At 37.9% G+C, this 15192-nt stretch overlaps 1 protein-coding gene across 3 annotated transcripts in view; it reads right to left on the bottom strand.

Moving 5' to 3' along the window:
* CPNE4 (copine 4) overlaps window positions 1-15192 on the bottom strand; it is a 229367-nt gene that overhangs the window by 90325 nt on the left and 123850 nt on the right. For all 3 annotated transcript variants that reach the window (XM_071429513.1, XM_071429512.1, XM_071429514.1), the window contains 2 exons: window positions 8169-8240; window positions 4583-4657 (listed from right to left, as the gene is read on the bottom strand). In XM_071429513.1, the coding sequence (XP_071285614.1) occupies window positions 4583-4657; window positions 8169-8240 (147 nt within the window). The remainder of the gene's footprint in view (window positions 1-4582; window positions 4658-8168; window positions 8241-15192) is intronic.

Below are 15192 nucleotides of genomic sequence, written 5' to 3' on the forward strand. Positions count from 1 at the left end.
ACTTTCTTACACAAACCTAAATGAAGTTGCTTTTTATAGTGCTGCTTCAGTTTGGTCACAGGCTCTTTTGTTTCAACATCTCATTTATTCTGGACATGCTGCCTTGGGGGAAGAAGAGTAACTGGCTGCTAACCCAGGAGGGAGAAACCTTCAAATTTCTAACTGTGCTATGCTGAAAAAGTAGGGTTTAAAAGCACTAAGTCCATTTCCTATAGTTTCAAGTCCCTTCTTAATTTTCTTCTTCAAAAGAGCCACATGATTAACTTTGTGCATATGAATATTATTCTTCTGTATAGGACATATCCAAAACCACAGACCCCATGTCAATTTGGAGAAGTGAAAAAGTCTGTTCAGTATCCAAGTATTTCTATGATAGTGTTAATAAAAATTACTCTAATCGATATAATTCTACTAATTTCTCCTCACCAAATGTCCACTATAGCTATTTTTGATTAACTGCAAAACCATTGGTTTGGGAACAATTTTGGATAAGATGCTAGCCAAAATCTGGGCCTTGCAAAATTATTTTTTAGGGCATTTTTACAATTCCACAAGTTCAAAGCAAACAAAGAACTCAGGGCTTTGAAAAGGGACACCTGAATTTGAATGTCTAGAGAAGAAAATTAGTTCCTACAGACCACAAAGCCTTGAGCAAGGCTCAAGGGACCTAAAGTCTTGTCATCCCCTAAAAATGACATAATGTTGTGTTGAGAGGGCTGTTTTGTCATTGATCTGCTTCTTCACTTTCTAGACAAAACTTAGTGGCCCGTTTAACAGCTGATGCAAAGCTCATGAAGATTTATTTGTCAAATCCTTTCATGGGGAGCATGGAGCAACAAAGCTGTACGCTTGGTTACTTGTTCCAGCTACATGGTAAACAGGACATTTTATGTCAACCTCTGTAAAACCAGTGTCAAATTCAACTAAATAACTCTAGAGTTTGCCTCAAGGCCCTGATGAAGATTTAGTATCTGGACACCACTCAAAATTCAAAACTTCTAGGACATGGGGGATTTTGGTGATCAAATTCTGCCAGATTACCAGTGTATAGCAAAGAGAACAAGCAGAGAGAGAGGGTGCTGGTTTAATCATGGTGACATGAAAATCCAGAGTGCATAGGGTTAAAAAAGATTGAGCTGCCTCTTCTCACACATAAGCATTCTGATTGAAGCTGGGTAAAAGCTTAATGTTGAGTTTCTTAATCAAACACAAATTGATTAGTTATTTGAAAGAAAGTACCTCAAAATAATACATCCAAAGAATGCACTCTGGTGTGCAAAAGAATTCAGAAAGGAAGACAAGATTTCATTTAATGCTCAAAATACAGTATCATTCCTAGCCAAGTATCATAAAGGTACAACAGCACATCAGCACAAAGGAAACAATTTCTGGTTTTAACTACCAAGATAATACCACATAAAAGGAAAGATTTTAATGCTGGATGGTTGTTGATATTACTCCCCCTCCAAAGCAAAAACAAGGCCTAATTACTATCAGAATTGAGGTATGAACAAAAAAATCCTTCTATATTGGAAGTGCTTTGCAATAAGTAGAAATGATAAGCTAAAGAAACATTTGCTTTCACAATTAACTTTTTTTGGTTGTTATGCTGAAATTAATAGCTTTGTGTTATCCCCCAAGAATATCCTCTGACAGAAGAATAGCTGCAATATATTGTGCTATTTTAATAATATTTAAATGATTAATGTAATACATTTGCTGGTGGTATAATGCACATTGTTCTTTCAGTATGTGCAGCAGCTATACAGTAATAACACAAGCACATGGCCTAGACTTAAAAAAATTAGATATATCTGTTTCTAAGCACTTAGTTTGACACATTTTTTAGTAGATTAATTTCCAGAGCCCAACAATTTTTAAAATCCAGGATTGGGGATCAAGTCAAAGGTCCCTTAAAGAAGGGTGAAGCAGCCAAAAGATTAAAACTTTGAATACTATGCAACAGGGCATTTGATGAGGTTTTTTCGGTAGTAGTTTAATACCAAAGAACTATATAAAAAAGCAATATTAGCTCATATTTTGCAGATATTAGCTGGATAATCTTTCCCAAAGAATGGTAACTGCTTCTCTCAGAACAGGAAAAGCAGTTTGCCTGCCTCAGTGCTCATAATTTATTATAGCTATCATAAAAAATGTAGCTGCTTGTTATAGTAATTGTGACACAGCTATTAATGCAATAAAACCTTTCCAAAAGTTATTGTTCCACAGTGAAGTGTTCTCAGTGGATCTCTTGAAACAAAGATGTGCCATTTGAGCTGACAGGGCTTCAATAAAACATGAAAAAGCAGTTATACCTTCCAAATAAGCACTGTAATAAAAAAAAAATAACCGCTATTTCTGCTATAGTCAGTTAACGAAAGGAAACATTCATATCCATAATTTTCCAATAATTTTTCACTGAATGTTTCCACCACTCCAGTAGGAAAAAATTATTAGGCTTTGTTCTGTAGCTTCTCTAAAATTCTTGCAGTTTTACGTCAGGAGAGTAAAAAACATGCAACAAACATATCCTCCCTGTTAAATCTGATAAACAAATTCTGTTTAATTTTCCAAAAATGTGTTGTTCAAGTATTTTTCCCTAGTGTAGGAAATACATACAGAGGCTTCCTCTGTTTTTCAGGAGACTCCAAAGCCAGTTTCAACCCTCAGTTTATTTCTCTGATGTTACATTTCTACTCAGGTGGTCACTTCTGAGTGAGGAGAGTCATGCAAAACCATGCCTAGCATTTTACAAAATCGACTCTTCTCAATTCTTTGTTGTTCATTTCCCTTTTTGTGACATCAGAGCACTCATTCTTTTTCACCAATGGCTGAACTGTGAAATTTAAGTAATTTCAAACCTTAGTAAAAATAATTACCAATAGTGCCTTGCATCTAATGATGTCAAAGTTCATTATAAGCTGTACGCTTTTCTTATAGAGGAAGTAAATCAAATTTCAGCCAGGTATTGAGCTACATCTTTAGCTGGAGGAAATTGAAAGACTTCTTTCAATGCAATAGATTTCCAGAGATTTTCATCAGTTGAAGACAGGAGTTTGGATTCAGATAAGACATGATGAGTCACTGCTTGACTTGCACACTGCATCATCCAAGAATTCTTTTTTAGATGAAGCCCACCTTGACTGGACATGTTAAAATGGCAAGAATGACAACACTATTGCAGTATTTCAGACTGATCTTCTCACCTTATCCCCATAAAGTGTTTCAATCACTGTAAAACTGTTGCTCAGACAACACTGACCTGGCTCAGAATTGCACTCTGGCAGTGTCCTTTTAATTCATACCAACAAGAGCTAGAAGCAATCATAATATTTAAAGCAGATTACATTTTGCATTTGTGGAAAGCAATAACTAAGTGGAGTCCTATTATGTTGCTTATGTCCTTTCCTTTTTTCTAGATGTGACAGCATGTGGAACGGGAAGAAACTTGTGTACAAGTCTGGGAATCACCTCTAAAGATATCTGTCTAGAGAAAAGCTGTTAAATTTACATTTTGACACCTAAATAAATTATGCAACTCAAAACCGCTCAGACTGCAGCAACTCTGAAAGAGGAAAGTAATTTATCTTTCAGATGAGATGCAAATTCAGGTCCTGATCATTTATGATTGTTAATGATCCTGAGCACAGTAAAATTTTATAAATTTAAAAAAGTTTATTTTGAAGTTATATTCCAGTACTATTCATCTTTCAGTGTACTTTCTGCTTGCCTGAGATTTTCTGGTTGTTTCAAGTGAAAATATTTTTCATAAGTTACAATCTGATTTTGCAAACCTGATGTATATGTACCCAAAAGTAGTTTAACTGATTTGATTTTAAGCTACACTCACATCAGATGTTTACAAGAAGACACTTGGGGCATTGCCATCCTAAACCTTTTTATAGTTTCTGTCATTTCCTTCTAATTAGAAGCACCTTCTTATATAAGAAGGGACTATATACCTCAGAGTATTCTATGCCTGCTATTACACTGAAATGACAGAGAGTGTTACAAGCAGACATCAGGTTTTCTTGGGTTGTGAGTTGAGATGCTTATTATATGTAAATTGCTAAACAATAACAGATAATTTCAGAAAGAGGTCCTTATAATGTTGAGTAGTATTTGAATCAGTGGAAAGTTTTCTTCCTAGAGAGGGAAAAAGTTTTTAACAAATATGCAAGTCTTTTTCTCACATTTGAAACACTTTTTGTTGAACAAAATGTGTATCATGACTCAGCTGTTATGAAGTTTTCTAGCTGTATTTTAGGAAACTTCAATGATAACATCATTGACTACTCACAGAAAGTTCACTTCTCTAAACACTTCTGATCTGTGGCATTTTACATAATTAAATTGTCTTGGTTGTAGTGTAATTAACTTGTCTTGATTTTAATTAGATTTCCTTGAGGTTTTTTTTTTAATTACTTGCAACCCGAGGAAAGCCTCATTGTGAACATCCATCTGAAAACCCTGATGTGTTTAATAACACAAGGTTAAAAAAAATCTGTCATGGAAGATCTCATCAAATTATATTTGCAGGCATTCTTATATCTTTCAGAAAGGTTAATATCGAGCAGCTTACCTTGTCATCCAATTTCCGTGCACTGAATGAAAGTTCAACATAGTCATCGTTGCCAGACAATTCCTCAGCGATCACCTAAATGAAATGGAAAGCTACATTTGAGTTGTGCATGGTGTAATGGAAAGGGAGAACTATGCCATTTTTCAGTGTGTGAAGACTGCAGACCCCATTTAGGAAACTGAAGTGTGGAACAAGTTAATGTGTTTCTCTTTGCCATCAGGAAGGACATCATCTTGGTCAGCCCACAAACCTAAATCACTTTGTGCCATGCAACTGTGCCTTGTCAATCACCTGTCCATGGACAGACACCCACATCCACCAGGGAGCCCTTTCCTCTGACCAAGCGCTCCTCCTCAGAGTGGAAAACAGAGAATTACACAATCTCCCAGTGTCCAAGGGGACAAAAACGCTCTACAAGGGTTGTATTACTCGGGTCTAAAGCCCAATTATTTTTATGCCACTTCAGCACCATTTGGCAAGATAAATGAAAAAAGGAGTGAAGTCACCTGGCATTAGCTGCCATGAAAGGCACATTTACAGCAGGATAGCTCTCCTGATATAGCTTTTCTGCAATAGCCACATTGGCAAAACAATTTAATGTGGACAGAGTCAGAAGCAAGTAATCCTAAAGTAATGTAGTGTGAGTCTTTCAGATGATTCTTTCAGGTGTAAGCTATATCAGTAATGATGCCAGTCACTGTGCTGTGCAACGTCATTAAAAAACCCAACAGAACCAACTAAACCAGTTTCCTAAGTAAGCCATTAAAATGCCTCAGGGGAGAGAAGGCACTAACCAAACCTGGCATATTTCACTGAAAAATATTCTTTGAAATAAACTATATTATATTCTATTTGACAGCTTTAAAACTTTTTCTCCATTGTAAATATTCTCCCCATGGATTAAATCTCCCAAAATAACCTATTTCCCAGGTGTTTCATGCTCATGACCACATGCATGGCAGCCATGGCAGCTTCCCAGACAGGATCTGGCTGTCTCCACCACTTGAAGTCCTTGAGGAGTGCTAGGAAAACCCAAAAATTTGCCAGACTGGTTTGACTGCACCCCAAAACATCAACCCATCAGAGGTGCATATGGGGTGTCATATGCATCTTGTGAACCTATGTCAGAAGGGCAGCAGCTGCCAGAGGCAAGAGACAGAAAGGAAGGAGAGGTAGGAGGTGTGCAACACCACCCTAAAGAAGATCCAGGAGGAGGAATGGAGAAGGCCATGCTGTGGGGACACAGCTGGAGACTCACTCTCTGAAGGAGGTGCTCCATGCTGGAGGAGGCACCTCCGTGTACACCCACAGGTAAGACCCAACCTGGAGCAGAGATGCCCCTGAAGGGTGTGTGTGAGTCCAGAGACAGGGCAGAACTAAGAAAATGAGAGAAAAAAACCTCAAAGAGCAGCAAAAAAAATCACTATTTTCTGATCCTGACCTTTGTGACACAGCACCTCATCAAAGGGACTGAGCACAACATGAAGTGAAGGCAAAGGGAGTGAAGATTATGAAGGAGGCAGGAGAGGTGTCAGAAGTGTAGTTGAGTATAGGAGAGGGGCAGGAAAAGTATTTTCCGTAGGAGTTTTTTGGTTTTTTTTTTTGGTCCTATTTGTTTCTCAGTAGTTAAAAGTTTACCTTGATTTGCAATTCACTAAATTAAGTAAAATTCTCTGAGCTGAGACTATTCTGGTTGTGACACCTCCCAGCAGTGAGCTGTGGTGTTTCTCCAAACAAAATAGTCACATGCAGCTACACAGGGGCACAGATACTTAACTGGGCATTACAGTACCATCACACAGGCACATATGTGGTGTGTCACATCCTCCAGGAAACATCAGCTTGCTGATGAAATTTGACCCATGGAGTCTGACACATTTCTCTTCCCTATAGCCTGATGGTTTACAAGATCTGGTTATGCTGTGTGTGACTAACAGTGCTCTGAGATTTGAACACCAAATTTCATAAAGTATTTTTAACTGAAAATAATGAACCTGCTCCTGTAAAGGTTTACAGACTTCCAGCTGGAGAAGCAGAACAATGTTCTCTTTGCTTCCCACAGCCATATCATAAGATTGTGTGGATGAGACATTACACAGTCAAAAGGCTAATAAAATTCCGACAAAACTTGCTAAGATAGGAACTTTCAAAATACTGTGAAAAACTCATAATTCCCTACACTGAATGAGTTAGGAAATAGTATTTCTAACTTCCATGCTTGACAGAGAGCTGGTATGTCCCCAGGTCCAGAAATAATGATCATTAATCAGTTTTTAGTTATTCTGTTGAGACAAAAAACTTTCCACACAGTATTTTTTTTTCTGGGTTCAGTTTTCTCCCATTCAAGTCAACTTGCTCTTTAGAACTGCTGGACAGAAGCCAAAGCACATAAATAAGGTCCATATTTCATGGTTATCATCTAGTGTGAGGCCAGCAGGGACTATTAACTCATTTGATCTCATGTTCTGTTTATCACAGTGATTTAATTTTTGCCAGAACACTCCCCTAACAAGACTAATAATTTTAGTTGTACTACAGCATTTGTGTTTTCACTAGACTAAACTACTTTGTGTTCCTCAAAGAAGAACAGAAGGGAGGTCCAGAACACCACAGGGTTGGGTGAGATGAAGTATGCCCAGATCATCCCAGCAGGCAAACCATGCAAAGTTATTTAGGGAACAAAACTGTCTCCTGGTTCTATTCAGCCAGATGAGCGGGGAGCTCCTTTCCAACCCCAGACCAAAACCAAGTTTACTGTATGCATTTAAGCGAATCAATTCCCAGCCAAGCACAAAGGAAGATATCTAAGAAATCAAACTCCCTGGGCGCTCAAGAAACTACCGCAGAGTCCGCTGTCTCTTTTGCAGCTGAAGGCAGAAAAAAAATTCCAAACAATCAAGCCAATAGAAAACCATCTGGCAAATCACACATTCAGGAAAAAAATCATTCTGAATCTCATGAGGCAACAGAGCAGATATCCCCAAAGCAGAGTATTTTATTATAGCCTTAATGCAGACCTGCAAAAGTCACAAGCATGCCAGGTTCAGTGCAGACAAGATTGATCTCCCAAGCAAGCCAGAGAAAGATGGAAGAGAGGTAATACACTGATTTTCAAATTTCAAGATACATATGGGGCTATGGCAATCCAGTCCTTAGTTGCATCACAACACATCTAAAACTAATCTCATCAAACCTTTTTTTTTTTCCTGAGAAGCTGGAAAAAGCCCAAGGGAAAAGAAAGATGAGGCTCCTTTATGTGTCAAAGCAGGTACAAATTAATTTCTGAAGGTTCTAGTCATTCAGCTAAAAGTATTCAAGCAGCAGAAGTTACTTACTGCCATCCAAGTACCCTAAAAGTAGTTAATAGTAAGTGTTATGGCATTTTTACAAGTCATACATTATTTGTTGCCATTTCCTTAAAAGAAGCATTTGTCAGAAACAGTGCAAATTGTCAAATAAACAATTTAAATACATTTCTCAATCAAGGGTTGTTCTGGTGGCTTAGCAGGATGCTTTTAGAGAGAATTAGTCACTTTAGATGTTTCTAAATAACAGGAAAACAAAAGCATGTTTAAGACTGACTTACTGTTATAGATGACTTTCCTGCTGTGTTTCCATGTTTGAGTAAGGACTTGGAGAGCTTCCTCTGAGAAACAATCTGCAGGAAAACAAAAACAAAGGGAAAAATAATTAGAATCTGTAGTAAATACATGGTTTATTGTGATTTCAGTTTTATGTTGCTTTCTTTTTCTTTTTTCCTTTTGTATCAAGGTACTTTCTCAATCCATGATCAGAGTTAACACAGTAGGACCACAACCAACAAGAAAGGTCCCCAGGAACCCTGCACAGGATGCAATGGAAGGACAAAAAAGCATTTGGGGTCAAGCAGAATGGGGAGAACACAATTCATTGCATTGAACAGAATAGTCAGAAACACATAGATTTTCCTCAAGTATTGCAGTGATGGTCACAGGGGACAGAAGTAAGGTTTAACTGGACTAAAAAGACAATAAGAAGTGAGCTGTAAACAGCAAATCTATCAGATACCTCCAAAACTCAACTCATTAATTTTTATTGGAAACTGAAGTCCGTTTACACAGAGAAGGAATTAATTCATCTCTACATATCAGCAACTCTAAATTCAGAGAAGAAGTAAGCAAGCTGTCCCACATTTCACTTCCAAAATGGTCTCCTTTGCTTACCACATACCAAACCTCCCCTAGAACTCAACACTATAAATGAACTTGGTCATTAAACAAATTGTAAATATACTACAAATAAATGGCATCAGAGGGACAATGTCAAAAGATTTTATTTGCCATATCAATAATGAGCATTCCCTTACGATTTTGAAACATTTAAAACCAGACCAGTAAAAGTATTAGAAAAGGAAGAAACCATACAATAATGCAGAACTGCTAAGCTACAGTGATGTTCCAGTGTATTAGTCCCCAGTGAAGTTAATGCTATATTAATTAATTTATTTATTTATTAAGTGGAAACTTCAAAATGTAGACAGATGTAAAGATAATTCAAAACACCGCTTAGAAGTCACAGTATTATTTGTAATCTGAAAAAAAACTGTAGTAAAGTTGTGCTGTGCAGATACTGAGCAAAAGATTGTGTCCTAAGAAAAACTCTAACCTCTCGAATGTGGCTTTTATCCTAGAAGCAGTCCTTTCCACCTTCCCACATCCAACAGTACTTGGATAACTTCATCCAAGCCGTTGATCTCAATGACCCACAAATAGACGTCGTTGGCAAATATGCCAAAATATTAGTTGCAAAAGAAAGGCAGTCACCAAGTGAAAAGGAAAGTTCCAGACCCTGTATGAGAGTCCTAGGCATCATACAAACTTCAGCAATAAACCACAACAGTAGGCAATGGCCAGAGCTGAAATGCTCTGAGTAACGCAAAGTCGCAGCCAGCCAAAAAATGTGCTGTGAGACAGGAGTGAGTAGGATGCACATTTTAGCCTAACATCACAGTGATTGGGGAAACATGTTTGTACTGCCCATCAATTTGCTGAATTGAACAGAGAATCAAAAGCTACATCTCGGATTATACTCAGCTACAGCTGTAATAGAAGCAGCAAGACAGAAGCAAGTTTTAAACAGGCTTTAAATGTGAGACAGGAGAACCACCAAATGACAGGACAGTACATCTGGAATCACTGTGACCAGCTTCTTGTTCCTATTGCACCTATACCTGACAGGGGTATGTCTAATCAGTTCTTAAAGAACTTAAAGGGAAACACTCTCCATTGGAAATTTATTGTATTCATTATCCCTATGTAAATATATTTTCCTAACAGCTAATCTGATTCTCTGCAGTTTAAGTCCATTATTTCTATTGAATGCACCATGAATAGGTAAAACAATCCTTTCCCCTCTTTCAGGCAATCCTTCTATCTGAAGACTATTACCAACTCCCTACAGTCTTCTTACTACATAACCTGAGTTTGTCCTATCTTTCCTTCTTGACCAAATTTCCTAGCTCTCAAACAATTCTCTGTACTCTCTGATGAGCCTTCATGGATGGGCCCATAAACACTTTTAGAATAATGCTCAAAATTGGGCATAATAGCCCTGGTCCTTCCCATGAGAAGAAAGAAGAGCTTCTCATTGCAAGGCTGATACACTCCAGAATTACATTTGCCTTATTTTAAGAACATCATGATACTGTTAACTAATGTTCATAATAGGACCATTTCAGATTGCCAGTTGCAGTTTTGCAGCTGGCTATTACTTAAATGAATAATTTAATGCTCCTTTTTGGACTGCCTTCCATAATGTTGTCTGTTGCCAACATCTCACTCAATTTTCCAAACTAACTTTTGGATTTCAACTCTTGGTCAGTGGCAACAACAGACAGGACTACAAGTAAGAGGACAATATTACTAGCAGTTTTCTTTCTTCCCTAGAATCTTGGAAATACTGTTTGCCGTGATCTTTTAAGTCATCCCTACATTTATCTTCTTCCCAGCTAAATAGGTTCAAGTACAAATCACTACACTCCTGTGAACTGTGAGGTGCAATTCAAAAAATCGTGTTTGAGATTCTCAGATAGGAGGTAATACAGAAATATGACAGATTATTCTTAATATATAATTAAACTATGGGATCTGTACCAGCCAATGAATTATGGCAGCTGAGAAGCAGAGCCCATTTATCTCCATGGCCAAAGATGCTCAGGCAACTTTGTAAAATACATTAAGCTAAGAAACTTTTTCAGACTTCTTACATATACATAGCCATGGTATGAGATAGAATTTGGGTGGGAACCTGTCCTAGAGCAGCCTCTTCAGAGACTGCAGGACTTTCCCCCTGAGCTACCCAAACTTTGCCAGCTCCCTTTGCTGCTTTCTGAAGTGTCACAGCTTTCACAAGGCATTGCACAGCTTGGGAGCTCCTGTGCAGGTGGCAGATAGCTCAAAGTTCCAGAAAGGATAATTTATTCTGATGCGCTCTTTAGTAGGCTGCATTAATGACACTTGCTCTCTAGGCCAGAAGCATCGTTGTGACACAGCAAGCACTCTGCATATGTAAATATGTGTATTTGGGTGCAAGTGTTTACCAGTTGTTAATTAAGTGGCCACTAAAACCAATCCTCCATCTGGCAACAATGTGCCAACATCGTTGCCTCAAATTGTAATTGTAATTGCAATAACCATAAAGGAGTCTGTTTTCCACAGCAGTAATTTGACTCTTTTGTTCACACACTGTACAAAATGGGTCTCACCGGTTTAAAGAACCACTTCTATGGAACCTGCAATCAATTATCTATCATATTTTTGTTAATGTCTCAATGCAAATCTTCTTCTGAACATCATTGTACAAAGCATTTGCTGACCTGATTTTCAGACAGCAAGTCCTAAACAATGATAACTTGAGGGACTAGCAAGCATTAGTCTTAGTTCAGAGTTACAGAGGCAGCTGAGCTGGCAAAATGTCTTACAAGAAGGTAATTGACTACAGGTCTTTCATTTGTCAGGAGTCTTTGGCTTGACTCTGACTTCAAAACCTTGCAATTTAAAACTTCTGCTTCAGAGAAAAAAAAAGGGTTTGTCCAAAACTGATGTGAAGAAGTGCAGAAAGTAAATATCTCTCTTCCTTCTAGAACACAAATAATAGAACCCAGTTCAGCCCTAGAAAACCTCATTGCAATTCAAGAACATGTATTTTTGCAACATTTTATTAGAAATATGACCTACCAGTCAACAAATGGATGTAGAAAACAGTCCTTGTACATGCTGGAATAGAGTTAATTTTCTTAGTAGCTGGTACAGTGCTGTGTTTCAGATTTAGTATGAGAATAATGTTAACACACTGATGTTGTGGTTGTTGCTAAATAGTGCTTACTACATATCAAGGATTTTCAGTTTCCCATGCTCTGCCAGAGAGGAGGTGCACAAAAAGGCAGCAGGGAAGATAGCCAGGATGGCTGACCTGAACTAGCCAAAAGATGTTTCACACCATAGACTGCCATGCTCAGTATAAAAACTGGGGAAGAGTTCACTCAGAGCTGCTGATTGCTGCTAAGGGATGGGCTGGCATCAGTCAGCAGGTGGTAAGTGGTTGTATTATGCATCACTTCTTTCTCTTAGGTTTTATTTTATTCTTTCTCTCTCCTTTTCATTACAACTGTTGTTATAATAATAATAAAATTTTATTTTGTTTTAATTATTAAATGTTTTTATCTCAAGACATGAAGTTAAGCTTTTCTTTCTGATTCTCCTCTCCACTGTGGCAGGCACAGGGCAAAGGGGGTGTAAGCAAGCAGCTGCATGGTGCTTTAATTGCCAGCTAGGGTTAAACAACAACAATCCTTTTTAGTGCTCAGTGTGGGGGGCTCATACAAGGGCCAGACCTCAGAGGTATAAAAGGTGAGACTTAGGGAAGCCAAGTTCATTTTCAGCTACATACAAACTATGTTTGTACATACAAACTATGTTTGTATGACCCAGTTGTGGCCTAAGAGCACTGCATGTTGAATAAAAACATCATACTAATATGTTTGCATGAGGTGGTAAAAAATGTAAAAGCCACTGCTCTGTTTCTGAGAGGGAGCACATGAACATGAAGTTATTCCTATTTATCAGACATGCAGTCATCTCAACAGAACATCATCTCAGCTAGATTTCTGGTCTGGAGTGATAAGGGATGTCAGCCCTGTGGTAAAATGGGAGTGAGAAATTCCCTTGAAGATGATCTTAATTTTCCTTATTACATACAAGCCCTTACAGGTTAAGGACAGATGCTCAATATTGTAGAGAAATCTGAACTTACATCTCCATTTAATCCTATTTCCAATTTAAAATAGTTAAAAGAGGCCTTGCACTTTTTTTTTCTTCATTATTTTAAAAGTATGAACAGATGCAAGACTTTAGATAAAAGCACCAAGGCTCTGACACCAGCTGTGTAGCGAGCATTGCTCAGCAATCACTCAGAGACAAGGACTCTGATGAAGGTTTCCTCTCTCCTGTGCCTGAGTCGTGACTAATCAGCACTGTGTAAGATGAGCTGTGAAATATAATGACTTGTTTTACCTGGCTTGTTTAAGAAACTTTTAAAATGTCTTTCTCTAGGTGGTCCTTTTTCAATCAAATATAGGGATAACTCTCAATAATATCATGCAGAATTCCCAATGCTCATAAATAGAGCCAACACCAAGTTTTCAATATGGCTTTTTAACCAAGTTATTTCAACAGCATTGATTCAGCTTTGCAAGGTGCCACCCTGAGCCTGAGATCAAGTGTCTCAAATTCTTTATTTGGACTGTCCTCTTCTGCACATTGGACTTTCTTACAGGAACTCCAAATTTAGTTATTTACACAGAGAGATTAAGCACAAATTTCCCTCAATCACAACAGTACACAACTTGAAGAAGTCTTTGCATCTCTTCCTTGCTAGCAAGGATAGCCAGAGAAATAACTTTTATTTCCTAGCACCTCTGTGTTAATTCTTCTCCCAGATGTGTAATTTCTGCTACATGTACTTTCATAGTTACTCAACTTTCTTCTAGGCAACCTAACTCTTCTTCAGGACTGCAAAGAGCACCTAGTCACAGTTTAGCAGCATTTTTCCCCTTTATCCAAATGCCTTTTTCACATATGGAATCTTCATGATCAAATATATTTAAGTGCAGAGCCCTTGGTGGCAAACATACTTCAAGCCTGGAGAAGGAATTTCCCACCAAACAGCAGTGGTACATATAGAGTGTGTTTCCAGCATCTGCTAGAACCATGTTGATACATCAAGGAAAGAAAAGCAGCAATCACACTCTTTCAAAAAACCATCTCAAATCTTGCAGTGACCCTTGTGTTGTGGCTTAACCCCAGCCAGCAGCCAAGCCCTACACAGTCACTGCTTCACTCCACCCCAGTGAGATACAAGAGAGACTCAGAAGAGTAAAAGTGATAAAAACTCACAGGTTGAGAAAACAGCAGTTTAATAACTATTAAAACTAGCAACTGTTATCTTGTCAAGTTTCAGTGGGGATTTTAACACATACAATCAAACTAACTTGACTGTATTCACAAAATCATTTTAATACTCAATGCACAGCAAAAGAAGGATCCTGTGGGACATAACCATATCAAAAGTATTTGCCAGTTATGCTACAGGCTCTCTTAAGCTCTTCCCTTCTAGTATAAAAGTGCAACCTTTAAAGCACCTTTTTCACTGCTAAAAAGTCTCCTAAATGAAGGACAGCAATACTTTCATGATGCTGCTGTAAGTGGAATGATGCAACCAAAGTGGCTAGACAAACAATTGAAGATTTAACACATGTAAAATATATTCTGAAGCTTGTAAATTAAAATATTAGTCCATGCAAGTCAGATACTGTAAGCCTCTAAACACCCCCAAATACAATATCAGACCTTAATGACATTTCACTTGTATAGGTGAATAATGAATGACCAATTTTAAGCACAGGCAGCAGAAGTATCTCTGCTTCACAGTGTAAAAACTCTCTCCTTCTTCATGCATTCCTCTTCAGCCTAGCTTGTGACAAAGCAAGGTTTATACAACTCTGATGTGCTTGTGTTTATCTTGCCATCTATCCCCCAGCTGTTTTTGAACCCACCAAATAGTTTTCATGAACAGTGACACACAGCTGCAGATGCACCAAGCACACTCCATTTCAATGTGAAGAGAGACCAGACATTATGTAAATATCAGAGACTGTATTCCACTCTCATTGAAAAAAAAGTTTTGGGGAATGGGTCACAGATACTGAGAAATTCCTTCAAGTGATCAAGTTCAGATATATAGGTCCACAGAGAAGAAAGTTTCATTCTGTCTAACTGCTCAAGGAATTTTTGTTCCTTCATAGAGCCAGTTTTAGTGCTATAATCATCCTCTCTGTACATATGATTCTTCCTGTACCATGCTCATCACTCTTCAAGATTTCTTTTGTTTGCTATAGTATTGTTCAGCTCAGAGTCTATTTACAGCTGAATTATACCTCTCCCTGTCTTTGTTAAAGATCTGTACCTGAAAATAGTCAATCAAAACAGAGCACAGAAAAAGAGATATGCCTATCACAAGAGGCATAATGTTATTACAGGAAACACCTTATCAATAGTTTAAAAGGTCTTTGAATT

This window comes from Agelaius tricolor, unplaced genomic scaffold (genome assembly GCF_023055355.1).
Source record: "Agelaius tricolor isolate 1412-34295 unplaced genomic scaffold, bAgeTri1.0.p SCAF_6, whole genome shotgun sequence".
Lineage (NCBI taxonomy): Eukaryota > Metazoa > Chordata > Aves > Passeriformes > Icteridae > Agelaius > Agelaius tricolor.